The 24,248-nt window shown below is 43.2% G+C and overlaps 2 protein-coding genes across 2 annotated transcripts; both read left to right on the top strand.

Moving 5' to 3' along the window:
* Positions 1-14,898: 14,898 nt before the first annotated feature.
* On the top strand, positions 14,899-16,227 carry LOC106806683. The gene is made up of 2 exons (XM_014808695.1): positions 14,899-15,599; positions 15,730-16,227. The coding sequence occupies exons 1-2, from the start codon at positions 15,446-15,448 to the stop codon at positions 15,981-15,983; spliced, it is 408 nt and encodes a 135-aa protein (XP_014664181.1). The 5' UTR covers positions 14,899-15,445; the 3' UTR covers positions 15,984-16,227.
* Positions 16,228-20,807: 4,580 nt separating this feature from the next.
* Positions 20,808-22,318, top strand: LOC106806679. Its single transcript, XM_014808691.1, has 3 exons — positions 20,808-20,887; positions 21,170-21,363; positions 21,843-22,318. Exons 1-3 carry the CDS (start codon positions 20,808-20,810, stop codon positions 22,316-22,318), a joined length of 750 nt encoding a protein of 249 aa, XP_014664177.1.
* Positions 22,319-24,248: the final 1,930 nt, after the last annotated feature.

The following is a 24,248-nucleotide window of genomic DNA, read 5'->3' as shown; positions in this document are numbered from 1 at the left end:
CAGATTCTGGCACACCAGAGACAGGCTAGCTAGCTCTTTTCCACTGCCCAAAAATTTCTTTTTTGAATTGGTCTAGCAGCCAGAACCAAATTCAATGCGTTGGCACGTATGTATTGGGAACGCCATCCATGCTTTCTTAATCCAGATTTTCCAATATCGAAAAATATTATCCTGAAAAATGAATAAAAAATGACAATTGCTGATTCTTCACAGGTAAGGGTATATGCACCAGATTTTTATCTGCATATGTATATATATTCATATATATATAATATATGATACTGTGGTGCTGTTCTATGCTGTTCTATACTTTTACTTGTAACCTAGCTAATTCCTGGCTTATGTACATGGTTCGCACAGTCCTTGAAAAGTGCTTGAATTTAGTAAATGTTGATTTTGTGCTTGAAAAGTCCTTGAATTTCATGAAAAGAATGTCCTGTGAATATTTGGTAGAAAGAATCATTGCCGTAATAAAAAGAAATTTCTGTACCATCAATAATGTGCAAACCTCAATAAAAATTTCATTAAATGAGCTTAAAAAGCTATAGACACGATAGACAGTTTAAGTGATGATCACAAATTACAGTAATTATAATAATAAGTCACTAAAATCAGTCAGTAAATCAAGGTATGTTGTAGAAGTGACAGTGTTTAGAAGGATTTATTAATGTCATCCAGGTAAGTTTTGTTCTGTGTATGAATTCCGATAAAATGTCCTTGAAAAGTCCTTGAAAAAAATTTCAGTCCTGTACGAACCATGAATTGTAACTACGGTATTGTTTCTGTTGAAATAAATATATGAACCATGCAAAATATTTTTGCTTCTTGCATGTTTTTATACCAGACCAAATTACTTGGGAGCTTTGTAAGGAACAGAAGCTAGGGGCATGTCGAAAATATGAGCCCATAGGGGTGTGTGATGAGAAGCGTGCATAACCGCGCTAGTGATGAAGGTGGTGCGCGTACCGTAATTTCTCACCGTAATGTCACTACGTAGTAAAGACGTTGCTGGCTATAGTCCAGAATTTTACGTAAGTAACTAACTGGCTAAAAAAACCTACGTAACATACACCCAAACCACTACGTTGTAACTACTAGTTACGTAACGTAACCGTGTTAGCTGGGTAGCTATAGAGTTCGTCCAGAAGCTATCTGCCGCGGGCGGCGGGCATCATACATGCATGCTATATAGAGCGTCCTCTTATAGATAAAGATAGTTCATGCGGTGAACATTTAACAAATAAATGTACTCTTAGATACCCCTCTCCATTTTATGTGAATAATTAATTTTGATTACTATTTTTATAGAATATGATTTCTGTCGGCAAATATTGCGCATGTGCAAAAACTGATCTTTGCCTACAAAGCACACTAAAAGAAAGTAACGTTGCCCGGTTGTGTTAAAAAGGTATATCTGTCACGGGCACAATACTTTCCGGGGCTTCTTCTTGTTTTATTTATAAAGAGGGGCCATGTGATGGACATGCATCATATGAATCTACTCTCAGATTTTCTTCTTCATTCTAAAAGAATAACTTTCACAAACTGCTATTACAATCGAGACATATAGCGAATGCGCGAACACAGGTCCTGGCCTGCACAGCACACTATAAATTGATGATTTGACCCAATGAAGTACTTTTTGAAAAAAAATGAAAATTGAATGGCTCCAGGTATGATTTACTAGCACTTTAAAATAGTATTTTTAGACATAAACTAATGGGTTTCGACTAACATTTCGTCACTTAACTAACTTCTGAACCCGATTACACGAGAAAAATCAGTTTGAATCCGTAAATCTCAATTTAGCTGTCATTGATTTGTTAAAAAGTTTAAATTAAGGATTTAAACTAATTTAGTGACTGTCACTTTTATCCGGTTTGAAACGATTAATTTTATGGAAGTAAATGAAAACTTTACAAAATTAAATTAACAATAAAAAATTAATTATTTCTTATACTTTATATTCGCCCAATACTGCGGGAATGATACATATATACGTGTACTGGAANAGACAAGACAAGAAATTATAGCAGAAACTATGACTGTAAATAGATTTGAACAGATATTGTCCTTTCTCCATGTAAATGATAATACTTTGCAAGCAGAACGAGACCAACCTGGTTATGATCGTTTATATAAAGTACGCCCCCTGATTGATATTGTTTCAGAAAATTTCAGCAAATGTGCAGAGCCCGAACAACACATGTCTGTTGATGAACAGATTGTACCCTTCAAAGGGCACCATGGACTAAAAGTCTATATGAAAAACAAACCCACCAAATGGGGCTACAAGCTCTGGGGGTTGGCTGGCCAATCTGGCTACTTTCATAAGTTTCAAATCCAGGGAGACAATCGTCTACCCGAAAGGCAGGACGAGCCAGGTATTGGGAAAAGCGGCCAGGTTGTTCTCGATCTGACAAATCATTTGCCTCGTGGCACTCATATCTATTTTGACAATTATTTCGCGTCCCCAGAACTTCTTCTCGAGTTGAAAACAAGAGGTTTTTATGCCACATGCACCATACGTCAAAACAGGCGTGGTGCTTGTCCTCTGAAAACTGAGAAAGAGTTGAAAAAGTTAGAAAGAGGTAGTTTTGACTACAGGTCAAGTGATGGTATAGTTGTTTGTGTCTGGTATGACAACAAGGTTGTCACAGTAGCCTCAAACAAATGTTCTGTGCTTCCAGCTCATAAGGTACGTAGGTACAATCGAAAACAGAAGGAGTATATAGATGTCAATTGCCCTAGTCTCATCAAGGCCTACAACAAAAGCATGGGTGGGGTTGACAAGTGCGATATGATGCTAGCCTTATATCGCATCCGCATGAAAAGCAAGAAATGGTACAAACGCTTCATTTTTCACTGTGTTGATTTATGCATCGTCAATGCCTGGGCGCTCCAGAAAGCGGCCACAGGTATCCGACCCCAACTGTATATGTAACCCGGGTGGAGTAGTAGAGTCTGAAAGGATGGAGTATGCTTAATAAAAGAATTCAGACGACGAAGTCCCGAACGAACGAGTTTTAATTACTCAACATGGCGGAATGCGATAATGCTAATCCCAGAATCCCCCACGCGCGCGAGACTATTGTCTTTCCCACGTCAGGGTAAGAGGCTATTCCAAAAATTCTAGTACCCCTGTTTTTAACCATATCTTTCATCTGTCACACACTCCAGGCCTTTAAAAATGTCGTCCCAGACATTCGGACACCCCGAAACCCCATCACATCTCAACAAACGAACTTGCACAAGTTAGAAGCTAAGGTGAAAACCTACGGTCTAGAAATTACTCCTTCCTTAGACCAAACAGTAGAACATGATGCTCAAGTGGCCATCTTAAACATGTATTCGTCCAATGGACAACTGCTATACCTCCAACACTGCTTCCACAAGGAATGTCGCAGAAAAGTAGTGATGCACTTCCAAAGTCCCCGATACCAAAACAACAGAAAGGCTCCTTCCAAATTAGATCCAACCAACACCTCAACCCTGGAAACTAAGGATGAGCTAGTCCCAAAAGTAAACAAATTATGAAGAACAACCTTTGTCAAAAGCACTTAAAATAGTAGTCGCCACAGTCAATCGCCTGTCTAGCATGGCAATTATAACATTGCAGAAAAATAACCCGTCTTCCTGTCAGCATCTCCCAGTCAATGAAACCGGTGCACCTTTGCAACAGTCGCAGTGACAATCTCCTAATAGCCTGTTGGTCCCAACGGTGGATGTCCCAGCTGGGGAATGTGACCATACCCCATCTGGTTGTTCCAATTAGGCCAATACATTGGAGGGTAGGGCATCATCATTGGACGGCCCCCACCTTGCATCGACCAGGCCTGTGGCGGATGTTGATAGGAGGGTTCCCCTAGCCCGTCGTGTCAACAGCCTGGGTGTCGTCGCTTGTCCTTTGCGCTCATCTCGAGGTCGCGTCTCCAAGTTATCCGAACCTCCGATTCGGTCGATCGGCCGGCAGAGTCCTCGGGTCCGCTGTCATCAGACTGGTGTGACACCTCAGGAAGTGAATGCTAGAGGCCTCTTCTGGCCTGTTCGAGTCTCGCGGCCTGTCTTGGACAGAGTTACGTCTCTGGCCGACTGGCCAATCTCGGAGCTGATCTCGTGTCCTCGGCCTGACTTGCTGTCGCTAAGTTGTTGGACGGACTGAAGCCAAATCTCTGTGGCCTCACTGGATGCAGTCACTGTCCAACACCGTCTGGCTGACCTCGTCTTTGTGCGAGACGATTACCATCTACGCTCCCTCTCTGGCCGATCGTTCTGTGTTTTAACCCTCCGTCTTTCGAACATTGGTCCACTGGTAACTCATCAAGCACTGAACATGCATGGTTTCCTATGAAGAAGCAGTCCGAATGCGCCCGAAGCCACTTTCGGCTGACTTCGTAAACTGGGGCATCTCCGAGATCTCCTCGTTATCTAGCACTGAATCTTACTCTTCGGCCAGTAGGGATCTTAGTTTTCCTGGTCCTCCCGCTCAGCAAAATTACGTTACCAGAACCCTGTCTCCAGTCTTTCATGTTCGAACTCCTAATCCGCTGTCAATATTGTCTTTGACTTTGCGCAGGCACTTGAAGCCTTTTCATATGTCGCATCACGATATGCTCTCGCCTTCCTTCAACCAGCTGGTTGCTGCGGTCCTAGCCCGCAGTCAAGCAATAACTAATCATCAGACAGGTAATCGGGCCGCGGCGCCGACAACGAATGTGTACAGTATACCGAAACGGTGAGAATCGACGTAGCCTCATGCCTAGTGCAATTGTATGCAGAACGCAGCGGGTTAACCTGAGCCTTCGCAGTGCTGCTTTCGTGTTTCCCATCTAAAGGTTTCGAGGCATGCCTAACAAGAGTGCATCATCCTCTCGCACTTTCCCGTTTCCCTTCAGGGTGGATAGGTGTGGTCCTGAGTGAGCACTCACACTGTCTGTTCTAAGGCCTGGCGAACTAATGCGTTTTCGAACTCTCTTAGCCTTGGTCGTGGTGAATCCTGCAGGAAACGCCGAACCTTGAATGAAGTCATTGAAATATCGGTCCGCGTCTTCCTGCAGCCTTGTCGCGTGGATATGCTTGGGCAAAACGAGTAAAGTGATTCATCACTGAACCCGAGTAGTGTATGTCATGTCTTCCCTTGGATTTCTCTAGGTGAAAGAAAATCTATACTGACTAGTTCATCGGAGAAGTAGCCTGGATTGGTTTCAGTTCAGCCTGCGTTTAATGTGTGGTGGTTGTCTTTTCAACATTTACAGACTTTGGTCACATAGTGTGTTAACATCGCCCCCGTGCCATGCGCAGGCCGAGTGAAACCGAATCTCGAACTCAAACTGATAACTCTCTCCGTCGCAGGGTGTCAGTCTTCTCCATGTAATTCCTGCAGGACTAACTTCCGATCATCCGGTGGAATACATAACTTGGGTGAACCTGGATCCATCTCGGCCAAGGTACACTTGCGTGGCAAAATCCGCGGCATCCTCGATCCATCTCTATCGGCTCCAATCACGGCAACAAATTCGACGAGTGGCCTCTGCTCGTTGTTTCACTGAGGCTTTGGTAGCGCTCCTATGCAGCGATTCTTGACTTTCTTCAGCGTTGGATCCACATCTGAGCCCTCTTGATGTCATCTTGTCAAGTCTTGATGCCTGGACGTTTAAAAAACTGTTTGTTGAACAAGTTCTTCGCAATACTGGGCCTCTAGCATCATCGAGGACGCAAATAAGAATCATTCTGGGCAGATAGCCAGGCTCTAAATAAAAAATCCTGGCCGCGACTGCGTGTGACCTTGACCCAACGCCACAGAGGTCGCTGGTGAGCAGTTCGTAGTGTGTGCGTTCCTTGAAGAGAAGATGCGAATTATACGTGTCAAGTTCGCTAACGTAGAGGCACCACAGGGCTCGACATACGCCACGGCAGCCGAATACCAGTCGGCTAAATGCACGCACAATTCTTACCACCAACTCAACCTCCGCATGCCGCCTTCTGCCTATGCGGCGTCGCACCTGGCGAACGAAACTAGGTAGCTGAGTCCTCTCATCACGCTATACGCTCGAAAGTTTGAAGTCCTTCCTGGTACCCACCAACTTCACGCTTGCGGTAGCCGCGGTACTAGTGCTAGCCTGCATGCTTCGAAGACCGATCTCGCGGGAGTATACAGTTGCAGCTGCGCAGCAGCCGCTTTGTCATGCAGCGCGCGGGCTCAACATTGGTCTCGAATTGGCATTGGGTTTTGTCGGCGTCGTTCTACAAAAGAAGCCGAACACGTCCGTCACCATCGACCCTCCGTCGGGTCGACCTCGCCCCCCGACTCCCTCGGTCTCGCATTTGTTCTATGCGAAAGTTGGCGCGACGGATTAGATCAGACTACATCCAAAACATCAAGCGCTGGCGGTAGCGACAGCGCTTTAACAGTCTGCTTCGTCGACAGATGTAGAATCTTCGACGGATCTCGAGAAGTAGTTCTGGCGTCGATCCTTGACACGTTTTTGTAAAGCTTTCTATCCGGACGAGCACCCAAATGTAACCCGAGTGGAGTAGTAGAGTCTGAAAAGGATGGGAGTATGCTTAATAAAAGAATTCGACGGCCGAAGTCCCGAACTGAACGAGTTTTAATTACTGCAACATGGCGGAATGAGATAATGCTGAATCCCGAGAATCCCCCGACGGCAAGCGAAGACTGAATTGTCTCCCTACGTCAGGGTAAAGAGGCTATTCCAAAAATTCTAGTACCTGTTTTTCACCCTATCTTTTCATCTGTCACATATAAATTAAAGTTGGCAGTGGCAAGGGGGCTCATACAAAGTGTAGCCGTTCCTCAACCACAGCCTAGGGAACAGCTGCAGGTGGACATGCGTAGTGCCAGAAATGTGCCAGACAACATCAGACATGATGGGGTTGGTCACCTACCCAGACAGTTGGCTGAGGTACCCAAACGTTGCAAAAATCCTGGGTGTTCACGTAGAACAAAATTCATGTGTGTAAAGTGCAAGGTATACCTGTGTGTAGATAAGCACAGTGATTGTTTCTTCAAATACCACACTACAGAGTAGAGAAATTACAGTATGTAGATAGTGACAAAATTGAAAAATAAACGGTGATTATGTTGTTTCAAATATTGCACATACATCTGTTTTAGAGTGGGATGATGTGAAACCATGCATATGATGTTGAATTAGTGAAAAAATAAACATTTTCTACCTGTTTCAACTTAGAAATAAGTCTTTGCTTTTGTTTGACATTTTGTCGAGTATCTTCATCCTGTGCATGATGGTTACTGTAGTGACCGGGCCAAAACTCCCAAATTATGGCCTTGGTTTTCAAATTTCGACGATTTTCCATTTATATGTCCCAAATCAATCAGAAATACCCATTGGTACTAAAATATAAGGTGAAAAACTGTCCCATGCTTGAAACTGACAATTGTTATTAACAATCGTATCTTTTTAGAGCAAACGTTTTCGTCTATGTGCAAGATTCTGCAAAAGAAAAAATGGAAGACGCGCTGAAATGGATGCTAGATTTGATTAACACCGAACAAGAAAATACACCGAAGACAATCATCCATTGCAGAAATTTGCACAACTGTGAGTCTATGTACATGTGGCTTATGGAGGAGTGAGGGCCACGTGCTTACATACGTGGTGAGGAGACAATAGGTAATAGAATAGTTGAAATGTACCATAGTAGAACTGATGAGAACACAAGTGATCGAATTCTGTCCGAAATGAAGAAGCCGGCAAGCACCATCCGTGTACTGTGTGCAACTGTTGCATTCGGAATGGGCATAGATATACCTGCCATCGTTCAAGTAATAAACTGAGGAATTCCATCTTCAGTGATGACCTTCTGGCAAGAGCCAGTTGGTTAACATTCTCAGTTAGCAAAGTTTCACAGTTTGTGACTACAATGTATTAGTCAAAAATGGTTAACATTCTCAATAACAGAGTTTCGGGCAACAAACACTGGCATATTATGTGACTTTCATGTCTACCAAGGTGGAGATGGCAAGCAAACACCATTGGGTATTGGTGGTGATGTTGTAGTCAAATTGTGTGAAACACTTTTCCCCCAAAACAGAATTATAAAGTGATTGCTGATAATTACTTCTCATCTGTGAAACTGGTTGCCAAGCTTCTACAATATGGAATATTCTATGTGTGAACACTGCGTGTCAATCGACTTGCTGGTTGTTCACTTCAGGCAGATAAAGATCTTGCTAAGAAAGGAAGAGGTGCGATAGATTATAAGGCTGAAAAAGAAAAAGAAATTATTATTCTGAAGTGGTACAGCAACAAACCATCATATTGTGGAATTCAGCCTATTGATAAAGCACCGCGTTGGAGTAAGAAAGATAAAGCTTTCATCGATGTTTCGAGGCCATTTGCCATCAAAGAATATAATACCTTCATGGGTGGTGTAGACTTAATTGATGCTTGCGTGGCCAGGTACAAGTACCATATGAGGTCTCAGATGTGGTACATTTACCTATTTTGGCAGACTGTCATTCTGGCTGTCATCAATGCATGACAAATCTACCGCCGCGACCTTACTTCATCTGACAAGACCCATGAATCAACGAAAATTCCAAGCAGAAATTACTACGGGCCTGATTCTTGTGAATGCTGCCCCTACAAGAGGACGTACATCTCAGGATGCTACCATTTTGCCAAAATCCCCTAAGAGAGTGCGTGCCGGGCTTCCAGATGATGTGAGATTTGATCAGTATGCCCACTGGCCAGTAAAGTGTGACAAGCGGGGACGCTGTAGGCTGTGCACAGACAATAACACAGACACTCTGTGTGAAAAGTGTGGTGTTCGCCTCTGCTTTACAGGGGATAGAAATTGCTTCAATGAATATCATATTTAGGTCTTTCAGACTCGTTTTCCTGTGACTTTGATTGAATATACATATATTACAAGATTTTTGAAGACATTATTGAAGATCGAGTCACGGAGACGAGCCGAAAATAAATCAGCCACACCAGTCATACCTGCAGCTACCACGAGAAACGTGGACGAAGAAGCAAGGAAGGAAGAAGAAGTCAGCACCAAGAGAAGGGTCGACTCGCTGTCGCCCGCTCTCCGCTCACTCGGCAACGCCTAATTAATGAGCTCGAGCGCAGCATCGCTACAGTAGCCCAGGCATTATGTAAATGTGGCAAACCATCTCGTGGCAGGCCCTCAATCGAATCCAGGTCACGCCCGGTAAAGAACTTGAAGAAAAATGATCCAGAGAGACTATTTTCAAGATGGCGTTGCGCAAAAGATGTATTGTTCCCTGACCGCCGAGAGCGGTTAAGCCGCGCACTTCTGCGGGACTGGGCGCACGCGACCGCGGGGTGTTGTATGTAGCAATTCGCACTGCCCGCTATACAAATTCGCATGCCGAAGGATGGCGGGCGTGCGAATCCGTATAGCGGAACGCGTAACATCGCGCAGTTTTCGTCACACCTACACCGGCTCGGCTACGGCGGCCTACTTTGCTGCTGCTGCTGCTTTGTTGCTCCAGGGGCGCGCTGCAGCAGGGACCAGTATTTGGTGCTGCTGCTGGTTTGCTGTTGCAGGAGCGCACTGCAGCAGGGGGCGAGTATTTCTTACTGCTGCTGCATGGGCAAGTATTTCTTGCTGCTGCTGCTTTGCCAGTATCTACGTGTAAAAACTGGCACGGCCATGCCACCAAGTGCTCGCACGACGTGCCGTCGCCACGCGCAGCGCGGGGTCAGGTTGGTAAAAACTAGCGTCATGTCTAAAAACCTCTGTGATAGACATGACGCTAAACTCGGCAGTAGCCCACGTCATCGCGTAGCAGTGACTGAGCGAGCGCGCGCGTGGTCGCTGAGTGACAGCATTTCTTGGGGTTTCTTGTAGGAGCCACTGCGTATTACCAGTAAGGCGCGCCGCCGCCAAAAATTATTAGGGGCCGTTTGGAGATGGCCTCTTGCCGTCGATGTCAAAATGTCGGTTGGATTCCGCCCCGTTTTCGCGGAGTTCGTTTTCAGACCCCTGTCTAAGATATCTGTATAAGTGGACAAAAAGGGGGCGGAGTATTCACTGTGGGGGTGCGGCGAATAAGGGGGGCCGCATGTCCGTCCAGTCAATGTCAGGTATGACAAACTTGACCACTGGCCAGTTCATGATAAAAGTGCACGTCAGCGGTGCAAGTACAACAATGCGGTGCAGTGCTTAACAAAAACAGAAACTGCTTTGTTGCATTCCATGAAAAATAACTGTTCCATATGAGACAAGACAAGGACTGATGCTTGAAAATAGTGAAAAGATTTTGCTCTTCGTCTGTAATTGTATAATTAATGCATTAATCATTGATATGTTGATTTTAACAAAGATAATATTGATTTGAATTATTACAACAGTCTTATGAATGATTAAAAACCAATATATTTTAACAAATTTCAAACTTAGCTATTTTAGCATTTTCCGTTATTTACCAATGTAGCAAATTTGATACAACTTCAAAAACAAGGTAAAGCGGACCAAAAAAACATTTTTCCAGTTTTGATCAGTTTTGGCATCAGAGAAACACATTTTGACCAGTGAATGTATTTTTAGTTCTATCCTGACAGGGTTTGGGTGATAGAGGGTTAAGGAGGGGGAAGTGTGATGATTCTAGTTTTAACATTACTCTAGGAAAAAATACTCTAGAGGAACAGGTTAGGCCTACTTCTCAAAAGGAAGTTTTTAGTAAAGAGGCACGTGAGAAATATGACAAAGTAATAGTATGTGGAAACTCGATAGTTAGACAAACTGATAAACCCATTTGTAATAGCGGGGATAGGAAGGATAGATCAGTTTTAACCTTTGGAGGGGCAAGGGCAAAAGATATTAAAGAGAGGCTAGCATGTATAATAGATAAAGAGGATGGTAAAGGCACAGTAATCCTCCATGTAGGTACTAGTGATGTCCTTAACAGGAAATTGGAAGAGGCCAGGGAGGAGTTGCTAAGTTTGTTGGAGAAAGCAAGAGAAAGAGTAAAGGGCAAACTGGTAGTGTCAGGTATACTCCCCTGTCCTAATATGATAATAGACTTGGGAGTAGCCTGCTCTTTCAATGCAGGGCGGGGTACTTGCCACTGAATAAACGAACTAGACACTGGAGAGGTGAATATAAATGCATAATTTGTGGGAAAGGAGAGTTGGAGACCCTGGAGCACTTTTTACTAGAATGTCCTGGACATGAAAACCATAGAAAACTTTTTTTAATAAGATTAAACGTAGAACAGGTTTGGAAGCAACAGAAACCTCACATGACATGCAGGAGCTCTTGAAAACTCTCCTGGGGTTTAGGGTTGGCAGCATCCTTATTACTATAGTTCAGCGTACTAAGCAGTACCAGGAGATACTTTGGGGAGCTAGATCAGCTGCACTCACAAATCTATAAGGGGATACCGAATGAATTCTTTTTTTGCAGGGAAATACCGATCTAAAGGTTCCCAGTCATACATATATACATAGCCGGTATTGAAAGGGTTAAGTGGTTTGTCTTGAAACTGTACCACAACTTTACTCAACTCAAACTTGCCTCATTCACACCAACATAACCACACGAAATCTTCACCTTTTCTCATGATGTACACATTCATGTCACAATATGACAATGTTTTCCCGTTTTTTACATGCCATAGCCATGCAATAGTAAGTAAGGCTAAAGGACAGATTCTTCGTCTTTCCGCACCTATGGCTACTCTTTTCTTTCTGGCTAAATACCATGAAGATGGAACTGACGTCATTGAAGTGCTCCCACTTATCATCGACGAGCGTGCTCATAATTAATTAGTGACACCCGTGCAATCGCCGTCCTCGTAAGGGAGCGAGAAATAATCTCACAATTAATCTAAAAATGCGCCATAGTGCGCATGCTCACTGGTGACCACCCCTAGGGTCACTAGAGTAATAGCCTTTACACACAGACTCCCAAGTCACAGGATTTCCTTCTAGTCTCAGAGACTCCAAAGTATTTCACCTGTTTTGACGAGAACTTTAAAATTACAGACAAAACGTCAATGGTTGGCCTTGTGAATGCAGTTACTGCTGAACCTCCGTGCAGTCTTCTTGCTGATAGCTTACAAAGCTTAGATGCATCTAACCCATATGCTCTTATTTGTCTTGGTTGCTATGCATCTGCAGTTTTTATCAACAATGGTAAATATTTCTTGTTTGATTCTCATGATCGCAACAACCATGGCTTACCAGCTTGTAATGGCACTGCAGTTTTGCTAAATACAATAATGTAACCCAACAAGAGTAGGCAAACATTTTATGAGCTCCATTGCTGACTCTGGTGTGGTATGACTACCAGCCTTCACTAGCCACTCGGACAAATTTGTGCCTACAACAGCAGCACCTAGCACAGACAAATTGTCTCTAACGCTGAGGAAGCTCTATGTGAAGCACAGTGAACGGTGCGAAGCTGAATTCAAGGAGCTGTGCAGAACGGAGGGTGATTTGCACATCACTCTCACGCAAGTGTGGTACGTCGAGGAGGTAACACGTGCTCAGGCATCCTCACACGTGTGGCATGATCAACGCGTCGGCAGAATCACATCATCAACAGCACATCTCGTCCAGCACCGTCACTCGTCAAGAAAATTTGCACTGCACAGCCACTCCCACTTCATGCTCCGGCTGGTAAGTGGGGAATAGAACATTAGGACACTGCATTTCAACAGTACACATCATCACACAGAGGATCACACACAATATCAAACGTACAATGATGAGTGATCTGGAAACAATTTCCTTAATTGCTCATTGTTTACAACTACAGTGACATCATTATAACTCAATACAAAATGTTACAGAATTGTGTATTTTAAAATTATACGTAATACACTTTACCTTTAATACTATAATTTAGTGTAATGTTTTGAAATTTTTACGAACATTTTTTTCTTTTTATTATCTAATTTAATTGTTCCAAAATAAAAGTCACTGGAATATGCTTTTACCTCTGCTAGGTACGCTTTCCAAAGCGTTTCAAAGTAGAAGTTCAATTGTTATAGGTTTGCAGTGTTAAGGAGTTCATTCTTGGGTTTCAATACTTGGCATCTGTATACACTCCGAAATGCTCCAGAGACAATCTTCTCACCAAGTTGCAGTTTTGTTGGAGAAGGCGCACTCCACTGCCATTCCTTGTTTCCCCCTTTGGAGACTTGTCCAAAGCCATATATCTCAGCATCTATTTCACAAACTTGTGCTGCAGTGATTAAGATCATTTTTATTGCTGCTAATCAATAGTACCAGGTCAATTGGAATAGCTTTGACTGGCCATCGTCAAATATGGTTCAATTTTCATTGACAGTGCTGAAAATTATGGCTCTGATGACGACGGCAGTCTACAAGAGCTACTTGAGCAACCTGCTCAAGTTAATGCAGTTAAGGTAAGGAATTGAGATAAACGTCTTCAAATCTGCATGCCCATCAAAAGTAAAACATTGGTACGTGTACTGTGTAGATGTTTTATCAACCAAAAAGTACGTTTTCTATCTTCATTGTTTAGTTAATATTTAGAGTTTATCTCACCTACGTTTATAATAATAAAAAATTCTGTCATCATAATTTTGTTTATGCACCTGAAGGTCGCACACGTCAACTACGTCAGGCCATACCAAGTGAACAGCAGCAGGCCACTCCGGCCACTCCAAGTGAACCGCAGCAGGCCGCTCCGGCCACTCCAAGTTAACTGCAGCAGGCTGCTCCAGCCACTCCAGCTGTACAGGTGCCGCAGACACCTAGAGAGATTCGTCGCCAGCGAGGTATGCCATTTATTTCTCTTCAATGCCAATTTGTATCATTTTTCAATAACATGAAATGTAATTTACAATTCACTAACAGAAATGACTGTGTAGTCACCATTCAACAGACTCAATAGAGCACCAGTACAGCAGCAATCATCTAGTTTTATGTACATGTACATGTACTAGTTTACTGTTTTGCATAAATATGTTGTAATGATGCTGCTCTGCAGTTTGCTTTATCATTACTTTGACACGATATGCTTTAAATGCTTAGATGTAATATTAAAATAAAATTTTCAACCTTATTTAGAAATCGCGTGTGTCAAGCTGCGGCAGCACAAAGTTGCAGTCATGCACTTCACGGACGAAGATGCGTGGGAAGACAGAAACTGCGCCAACACCATCTTTGTGTCTCGGCTTACTGTAGTCGAAGATGCTTTACGCTCTGGAGCAACTCTTTCTTTTCGGTTTGTTTCCCAATTGTTCTTTAGCAACACGTGTGCTAGCTCTTCAGCAATGTTTAAAAACCACGGCTTCGTCCAGTTTGTTGGTTGCACTGCACTCAGTGAATAGCACTTGGAAAGGATCTGGATGCGGACAACGATGGCACCACCATTATTCCATATGTTCTCATTCCATTCAGGAAGTAAAGACCAATAATAGGCTGAATTTAATTGAGGAATTATGTCCTTTACATTGAGGAGTATGTCATTTTTTTTTAAATATTTACACTGTATTATGATATTTTGTAATTACAGTGAGTAAATTGCATGGCCACTTGTCTGTTTCAACGGGGAGGTTGGGGTGGACCAGGGAGGCCATCGGCGAGAATTTATAAGTCTCGTGCTGAAGACGATAGTGATGTCGCGAAATCTGGAACTTTGGAATTTTCATGGTCAGTGAACTACATGCATCATTAATAACAATGAAATCTATTTATTACTTTTTCAATTCAATTTAGTACATTAATGCTGCTTCTGTGTATGTGTTGAAATCATGACTAAAGTATGCACCAGATTGCACCATTTTAAATGTAAAATTGTCGAAGCTCCCTACCATGGCAGGGGGCATACCCCCCCTCCCACACCCTCCCTTGCTCGGTCGCTTCGCTCTCTCATGCTTGGTCGCTCCGCTCCCTCGCAATGTCTCACTCAAAACTCTTATTCAAAGCTTCCAAATGATGGCAGCACTGTGCAATCTTTGTCTATTCATTAATGCGGTACCGCTATATATAAACACAATTGGACATGAGTCCCAAGCTATGGTCCCGAGTGAAGGAAGTTAGTTCTTTATTTTTAACTTTTAGATGTCAGAAGTCATCTCAGGTTTGATGAAAATTGCTTGGTAAACAGTAAGGAAGTTATTTATGGATCACTGCAAGGACAGAAATGTGTTAAGCAAGAGCCAGTGCTGGTCCATTTAACAGATCCAGCTACAGCGACAGTTATGACATTTCCACATGATGAACATGTATCATTTGCAAGCAGTGATTGTGAGTATTTGATTTGTAAAAATGATAGGGTATAGTCACAAATTAGATAATTGTCTCTGCATTTGCATCTCTCCTTCCCCCTCTGTCCTTTCTCTCCCCGATGTGAGTTATTGTCATAAGAAAATTAAAGGATTGTATACGAAATGCAAACATGCCAGCAAGCTCTCATTGCGAATACATAACATTCGTGATTTCTAATGTAAATGCACTGTTTTTTTGCGAATATCACAGCTGGAGACATATTTGAACATGAGCCGTATTTGAGGAGAGTTCAGCATGGGGGTGATGAATTCACACCGTCTGATGTAGAGACAAGCCCTAGTGACTATGCTTATTCAGTATGCACCCGCAAAGAATGTAAGTTATTGTCATGAGAAAATTAAAGATTGTATAGAAAATGCTAAAAAGGCCAGCGTCTCATTGCGAATGTAGCAATTTTTCATTTCTAATGTGATTTTTATGCACTGTTTTTTTGCCAATATCACAGCTAAAGACCTATTTGAACAAGAGCCGGAGGGTGTGCAAGAACATCCCACAATGCGGCAGATGCTGACGAGAGTTCAGCATGGGGGTGATGAATTCACACGTTCTGATGTAGAGACAATCCCTAGTGACTATGCTTATTCGGTCACCTGCGAAGAATGGAAGTATAGTGTCATGAGAAAATTAAAGGATTGTATAGAAAATCCAAACATGCCAGCAAGCTCTCCTTGCGAATACATAACAATTTGTGATTTCTAATGTAAATGCACTGTTTTTTTGCGAATATCACAGCTGGAGACATAATTGAACATGGGCCATATTTGAAGAGAGGTCAGCGTGGGGATGATGCGCTCTCTGAGGTAGAGGCATTCCCAAGTGACGATGATCAGTCACGCACCCGTCGAGAATGTGAGTTAATTATCACCAGCCAGAGATCATCAGTTTCCATAAAATTTATTCTTAAAATCATTAAATCAACAAAGTTACTGTAACAGCACCTCTCTGATCTGTATTCAACGGCTATCCTCAAAACCTCCCGGTTGCAAATTCGATCTTATTTCATAATTTATGATTTCCGAAGTGAATTGTAATATAAATAATTTTTGACGTTACTTTTCTAATTTTCATAGTTTCTGACCTATTTGGACCGCATGCACCTTCTTCATGAAAATTATCTTCAAATGTTATAGCCGTGGCACATCCAGCCATGCAGCCTGACGACCACCCTATCAAGCTAGGAGAGGCTACTGACAAGGATGAGGATCCTATGGAACAAATAGATCCACTCGGCCCATCAAAAACTAAAAGAAAAACACGACAACGGAGACAGGTCAGTAATGCACCAAGACATACGTGTCCCGTTCCGTCCTACAAAGGCCAGGCAGTTCATAACTTAACGCACATGAAGCAGGTGCATCTCACAATTCCTAAATAGAAAGCTGAAACTATGGTAAGAAAGGCAGAAGGGGAATTGACTAGTGAAGTCAAAAGAGTGTATCCCAAATACGTCTGTTTACTGTGCAAGAAACCACAAACGAGAATAGATATTCATCTGAAAAAGCCACATAGGTTGGCAAAGAGTAGCGCAGAATACCCAGATGCAAAAGCAGCAGCTACAATATTCGTAGACAAACACAGTAAGAAAAAATTCTCAGAAATATCACATGTTCTCGATGAGTTTAATGATTATCTAGCAAGTTTTATGGGGGGAAATATTGTTGAGCACGTCGTAAAAGCACACGTACAGAGAGTTAATACTATTTTGCAAATGACCGAAACACCACCCACCGTAGGCGAAAAGGCCGGTGTAGTTTCTCAACTCGAGTAGAAATCATGGAAATCAACCACAATTATAATATACCTCTGTAGTGTAGAGAAATTTATTGAATTCATGGAAATTTCCTGTCAGCATCTGTACCAGGGCTCACTTCAGAAACTCCAGAAGGTTATTGGCAATGTGTAGAAAGAAGTACACAAGGACGTAAAAAAAGCAGAATCAGAAGCAAAAATTGCAGAACATAGCTCAGAGATGCCCATGCAATATATCAGAAAATATCACGATTCTGCAGCAGCAAAAAATGCGGTAAAATGCTTAGAACCCGACAGAATTATTTGTGGCTGCGTTTATAAATGTGCGAAATCATCTGATGCTATCTGCGATCCTTACTAATGATCAGAGGGCAGGAGACATAATGAATATGACAGTAGAGGAGTTAAAGTCACCACTGACTGACGATGATGGGAATAATATCATTCTAGTTAAAGTCCATAAGACGAGAGCGACATCAGTATGCCACATAAACCTACACAGAGCTTTGTATCAGCAATATCATCTGTTCGTTGATAAGGTGCGGCCGTTTGTGCCAAACACTGTAGGGAATGTGTTTACTAGTAGAACAGGGCAAACTCTAACGAACTCGGCATTTAATATATCCATTAACAAAGCATGGGAAAACTTCGAAAGAGAGGTAGAAGAACCTCTACACGGAATAAGTGCTTCTTTGATGCGAAAAGCACAGTGACTGCTCTGCGAAAAATGAGAGCAACGTGAAACTAGGAAAAGACACTGGCACATCATATGTGCCATTCGGTACACATAGCCGACAAGCATTATGACCTTACACTAGGTATCCAAAAAACAATAGCTGCCACTGAAGGCATAAGAAAAATGTTTGGAACGGCTATAGAACACATTTCTGAAAGTGAGTCAGAAAGTTTTATTGAACCACCCACAGAACATATAGGTGTAGAAGATACATTCATAGAACATGGTCGCAGAACATTTAGACCAACAGATGCACAGCTGTTAACAATAGCCATGGCAAAGCTCATTAAAACGAAAGCCAGTGAAATGCAATCAAAACTTGGTTGGCAAGAGGTAATTGAGGAATTCGAAAACGCAGGCCCTAGTTTCGCATGACTGTTGCAAAATTACAGTAAATCACAACTGACGGAACGAGTCAGGTATGAAATGAGAAAAAATCGTAATCGAGGTAAGAAACAAAGTTGCTAATATTTCGGAGGGGTTTCAGAGTTAAAGGGAAGCAAAAACGTTACAGGGACACGTGCGATGGCCGTGTGCAGTAGCAAAATGCAAAGCAAAGCATCTAACCAGATATGCATTCAATTCAACGCAGAGAGCTTAGAAGGTAGTTGACTAGAACAGAGTAGAGAGTAGAGATAAATTCACACATTAACCAACGAAGGGACGTAGAACTGCATAGAACAATGAAGATCCCTTCTCCCCTCTTGTTGAGAATGGCGACAGTGGTCAATATGACCATTAGGAGACATACTTCTAGAATAATAATGCCTACACTGAAAACCCGTGATACTACTTAGATCACGTGGTGTCCGCAACGTAGCATAAATAGCAAGCTTTTCTAACAGAGGAAGAAGTCACCCGAGGGTGAATATGTGAGTATGGTTGGTCAGCGCATGTCTTGCACGTTTTTCTTGTATATGTTCGTAGTTAAGTCTTACCGTATTCTTGTTATACTTATAGTGTGCGTCTTAAACGTATGTCTTAAAACTCCTTTTAAGACTGGTACCTATATGTGCGTGTGTAAACTCTTTTTAAAGATCTTGCATTACGTATGTAACTAATAACTTGTCTCTATAAACTTGTGTAAGAATTAAATAGACATTTGTTTGTACGTTATACTTTCGTGTCTGTCTACTATCTCGTGCCTACCTCAGGGTACATAATTACCCGCACCAAGTTAGAACCTGGGCGTACACTATACATCGACACGAGCCACACATGAGAGTACACATATGTACGAATCCTTTTCATCATTACATAACTTCATAATTGTTTTTCAGAGTTAGTAGCAACTCATCCATCACTACCTAATGGAAGGCTTGGAATGCTCTTTGATCAGTTTATATCAAACATCATCCTACGAGTAATAGATATCATTGGAACCTACCACGAATTCATGAACATTATCAATGAAGCCAGAAGCACATTGACAGTGCTCACACAAACAATCAACAACCTACTAGCTCTTACCCTCCCATCCACACCACTCGCGCCTAAAGAACTATACCACACCCTTACCCACATCAAGCAGCAACTCCCGCCCGCATTTAAACTCGCGTACTCACCATCCACACAACTATGTAGTAGCGTAAAAGCAGCATCTATGCACGCCTATAACTATAGCTTATATTAGTGTCCATAGGGGTGCATAAAGAAATCCCACCGGCGCTATGCCGGGGGAGTGATGCAAGGGCGAGTACGCGTTCATTACAGGATCACTACAGGATCGATGCTGACACTTAGGTGCTAGCATCGACGTCCTAGCAGTATTTGAATTGCAGCAGTACGTTATTAAATTGGTTTAGGTCCGCGTATCTCCCCGCGCTCCTCGCTCAGACACTCAGGAGATGTGGTCAGGAGGGGTGGTACGCGTTCATTACAGGATCGCTATAGGATCGATGCTGACACTTAGGTGCTAGCATCGACGTCCTAGCAGTATTTGAATTGTAGCAGTACGTTATTAAATTGGTTTAGGTCCGCGTATCTCCCCGCGCTCCTCGCTCAGAAGCTGAATAGAGCTCTAAGTGAGGGGCGTGTCTGTGCAAACAGTTTGGCCGAGAAGGCAGAAGCGCTCGAGAGATGAATCCTCTCTCTCGAGAAAGCGGGAGTGCGCGGGTCGAGGTAATTGAGCTGTAATAGAGCTGAAATTGAGCTGGCTAGTTCGCGATGCCCTAACGAGGGTTTGTGTCGATATAATCGATCGAGCTGTGAAGGCCGCGCTTCTCGCTCGGCACTTCAATGGAGCCCTAACGAGGGCTTGTGTCTATGTAGTGTCGCGGGAGTATAGATGACGCACGCGTGACGCACGCGTGACTCATGTGGGTTACGCGGTCGTGGCTGGCGTATATAAGCCAAGAGCCGGGGAGAATCGGGGAATTCGGCTTCACCCAGGCACCGGCAGACACGACCGCGACAACGGCTGTAACCACTCGCAGAAATCATAGTAAACGTCTAAATCATGGTAACAACTGGCTTTCTCTTATTCTTGGCTCAGACTTAACGTTGTAACACAATCAAGCTATTCGTACGCTGTCGAAGGCGGCGCTACAACTATTCCAATATTATACATCCTTGAAAGTACAGCTAAAAGTCGGGCACGTGGCAGAAGTAGTCACAGGGATAGAACGATTAACGACAGACAACACACAGCAATACCGAGCGCAGCTAAAGCGATCAGCAAACCAATAACAAGAAAAAGATCACAGTATCCAGCAGTCACGCAAAAACGGGCACTCATCCCAGCACTCGGAATACAACAATATTAGCAAGATGATGAACATACTAATTGTGTTAGTAATTAACACAGTAATGTCTGGAATATAAGTTAGTTGACTGTGTTGAATTGCTCTAAATCTGTTAGTAAATGTAATGTCTGATATGTAATATCATATTGCTCTTCATCCATATCCACTACCGGCGACAACAGTACCAACGCCATGTTATTCAGTAGTGTAGCAGAATAACAGTACTTTTTCTCGAATTTATACAGCAAATCGAAAAGATGAAATTGAACAGTACACAATTCCCAAGGACAAATAATGGTTCTTGTGATGAGAAGACCAGGCAGCGAACAACCGGAGTCTGATCGTCTCAGTGCTGTCAATGCACAGTGCCCCAAGTGGGTACTTCACTTCTAAGAAATCTGGGACAGTGTGAAATCCCAACGAATACAACTCAACTGCTACAGCTTCTGCCAGGGTAGAGGCTGAACTACGAATTGCTTGTGAAAGCTCTGAAACCGCTTTAAGCCGTATAGAATGGAAAAATCCTTTAAGGTAAAAGCAATTTATGTAACTCAATATGTATACCGCAATGGCGGTATGAGCTAACATTACGACGGGCGGCCGGCCTTAGAAAGAATCTTTTTAATTTTGAGTAAATAGGACTCGCATGGTCGAAGGCATCTTCAAAACGACGCATGTAAGCATGACTACGGAGCAAACACGAAGACACGAGTCAAGCTCCAGGGGACGCGTAAACTTGACTGCCCCGCTGCAATCCAGATACGCCAGGTGACAACCTATCCTGACTTTGGAGCCACTACTGCTCTATGTAATACTCCCAACAGTCCTTACAATGCAAAAAGAAAGAGATGCAAAGGCTAAAAGTGCATCTAGCTGAGAAGGACCACAAGAACCTGAACACGACTATAAGGTCGTACATGCGGATTTTTTTGTCTTCCTCTCACAAATTCCATCCTGTGGGAGAAGCCGCCAGCATTAATCAGACCCTCGATACGAGGGTCTGATAGACAAAGTTTTCAGTATCGTCCCTAGAGGCATCACTAAAGTCAGCGAAGTAAGAAACTGCCTCGCGGAATGTCGCGAATGAAATCTGCGCGTCCATGTCTCCAGAGGAAAGGCCCTCCCGCACCAACCGTCGCTTCTTCCCATCCAAGCGTGATCTTTGGAACCATATCTCTAGAGCAGCGATGTCTCAGAAATACTGTAAAGATGATCAGGAAAGCCTGAGGCATAAAATCGAAGAATGGAAACAAGAAAATGCAAACACTAACATCTTCTATCGCACATCCTCCGAAGACTCGACACCTGAAAACACCAAGTAAAATACAGTCGATGGAGAGATGAAGAAGCGATTTCTTCTGGTACATCAAGAACCATGGAAGCAGCGACTCCTAATGAGATATGGAAAGGAAATGGTTTTTATGGATGCAACCTACAAAACCACCAAGTATGCACTGCCATTGTTTTTCTTGTGCGTCCACACCAATGTGGGGTACAAAGTGGTGGCGGAGTTCATGTGCCAGTATGAGGATTCCATTTCCATCGCTGAAGCCCTGTCTGTACTCCAGTCCTGGAACCCCGAATGGAGACCCAAATTCTTCATGACGGATTACAGCACATGCGAGATTGATGCCATCGAAGCAAGATTTCCCGGTGTGCTAGCCTACATATGCGACTTCCACCGTCTCCAAGCGTGGAACCGATGGCTTCGGAAAAGGAAGAATGGGCTGAACTCCAAGGAACAGCAGGAGCTCTTATGTCACATGAAGAAGGTAGCTGGATCAAAAAACTCAGGTGGCGTATGATTCAGCAGTAACATCCCTCAGAGCCCTGCCTGTGTATATAGCCAATGAAAATGTGAGGAGATACATTAAAAAGACCTGGATGGCGTGTGCACAGATGGGTGAAGGCTTTTAGAAGGCAGAAAGTAGACAACATCCACCATACAAACAATGGGGTTGAATCGCAGAACAAGTTGTTTAGGTACGAGTACTTGCCGTCTACACTGGACAAATCAGTGTTCGGCATAGCCATTATGCTGGTAGAGAAATTTATACCGGAGTCCCATCAAAGGTACCTTCAGGCAAACGCTTTACTAAGTAGCGGATACAGGCGATACAATCGATGGTTCCTCAGTACCTGCACAACCAACCCCCGCACTTTGTCAAGCATTGTCTGAAGGTCAAGTTCAGTGCTGCTGACATGACAGACCAAGACGTCACTTGTACGAACCTGAGAATGGGAGTTTTCTCCGTCCACAGCACATCGGATAGCACAAGGCTTCACACGGTAAACTTCGAGGGTCCGAGCTGTACATGTGAAATGTGGGAGAAATTCTACTTTCTTTGTAAACATTTCTTTGCGGTCTTCAAATGTTTCAACGAGTTCGGCTTCATGAGTCTTCCTGAAGAATACCGCAATAGCGTCTTCCTTACTCTAGACAATACAGCGTCAAGTACACTGACATCAGCCGAAGAAGATGCTATTACTGCTGAACCCACCACCTCCCTGATTATGCTAACAACCACAGAGAAAAGAAACCAAAGAGCGAACCAAACCCCGCGGAACCGTGCCGACAGTGCGGTAACTGTGCCAGACGAAAACTAGGAAGAGGACCCCAACATCGTCTTCTGCAACAAACCATAACCGGGGCACCGAGAGCAAGAATTGCAATTGACATCCTGGGACCGTTGGAGGAAACGAACAATAAGAAACTTAAATTTAGGTAATCTCGCAAAAGAGGATGATACCATAGACGTCATAAATGAATATTTTTGTTCATCAGCACCCGATGATGGCGATGATCTTGATGCATCTGTGCTAGAAAGTTTAGCTATCAGTGATGAATCTGATGATGATGAAGAAGACAATGGCGCTGTATTGCCCCCTGAAGCTCTACAAGCCCAGGAAGCTGAACTGCCAGTGGAGGTTGATGAGGAAGATGGTGTGTTGCCTCCTGAAGCTCCTGATATTCCAATAGATCAGGGCTACCCCCTACCGGTCTAGCCCCTACCACAGGATGAGGTCGATAAGACGCCACTGTTTGATCTAATTACTGTGGCTCGTGAAAAGGCTATGATCTGCAAGTGTAAAAATGGTGTGGATGGCATACAGTGCCGCGAGCAGTTTTCAGCAGCCACCATCCAGCAACTGATGTACGATTAATCAGAGAATACACGCCAGAAGTACGACATGCTGTTGCTTGGGAAGATAGCAACAGGGCTGATTCAGAGACCAATAGGAACGCACCGCACAGTGTTTCGTCATGAAAATAAGATCATCTGTAGGAATTTGTTCCTGTATATATCGGTAAGTTTGAAGCAAACAACAATAATTTTTCCTACATAAGCATTGTTCCTAGATTATCTTGAGCTTGAGTATCATAGTTTGCTAGCCTATAGCTCACTTGTAATTTATAATTATAATTATCGTGGGAGGATGTGGGGATGGGGACATGGGATGGGTTTACAGACGAGATAATTATAAGTGACACCTAACGGAACCGGTACCATTCTACCAAAAATTTAATTATTTGTAGTAAACATTTTAGAATAGGGCTACAATAAGATGCTATTAATGACTTCCAGCATTGGAAGTCATTCTGCTGAAGAACACTGCTGCCCACTACATCAGCGCAGGAAGTGTTCCACGAAATCAAAAGGCTGGAGGTCGGAGAGAGAAGAGAACGAAAGTGACAACGCTGCACATAGTGGAACTGAATCTGTTTTTCGAAAA

This window comes from Priapulus caudatus, unplaced genomic scaffold, assembly GCF_000485595.1.
Source record: "Priapulus caudatus unplaced genomic scaffold, Priapulus_caudatus-5.0.1 Scaffold174, whole genome shotgun sequence".
NCBI classification, from domain to species: domain Eukaryota; kingdom Metazoa; phylum Priapulida; class Priapulimorpha; order Priapulimorphida; family Priapulidae; genus Priapulus; species Priapulus caudatus.
The sequence above is the reverse complement of the archived record's forward strand: the minus strand, read 5'-3'. Positions and strand labels throughout refer to the sequence as shown.

Excerpts from the sequence above, each read along its gene's own strand:
- LOC106806679 (XM_014808691.1), top strand. The coding sequence starts at position 20,808 with ATGGTTCTTGTGATGAGAAGACCAGGCAGCGAACAACCGGAGTCTGAT. Across the intron at positions 20,888-21,169 it reads GTCAATGCACAGTGCCCCAA|GCATCTTCAAAACGACGCAT; the intron begins GTGGGTACTTCA and ends GCATGGTCGAAG. Across the intron at positions 21,364-21,842 it reads CAATGCAAAAAGAAAGAGAT|TCGATGGAGAGATGAAGAAG; the intron begins GCAAAGGCTAAA and ends AGTAAAATACAG.
- LOC106806683 (XM_014808695.1), top strand. The coding sequence starts at position 15,446 with ATGCACTGTTTTTTTGCGAATATCACAGCTGGAGACATATTTGAACAT. Across the intron at positions 15,600-15,729 it reads AGTATGCACCCGCAAAGAAT|CTAAAGACCTATTTGAACAA; the intron begins GTAAGTTATTGT and ends CCAATATCACAG.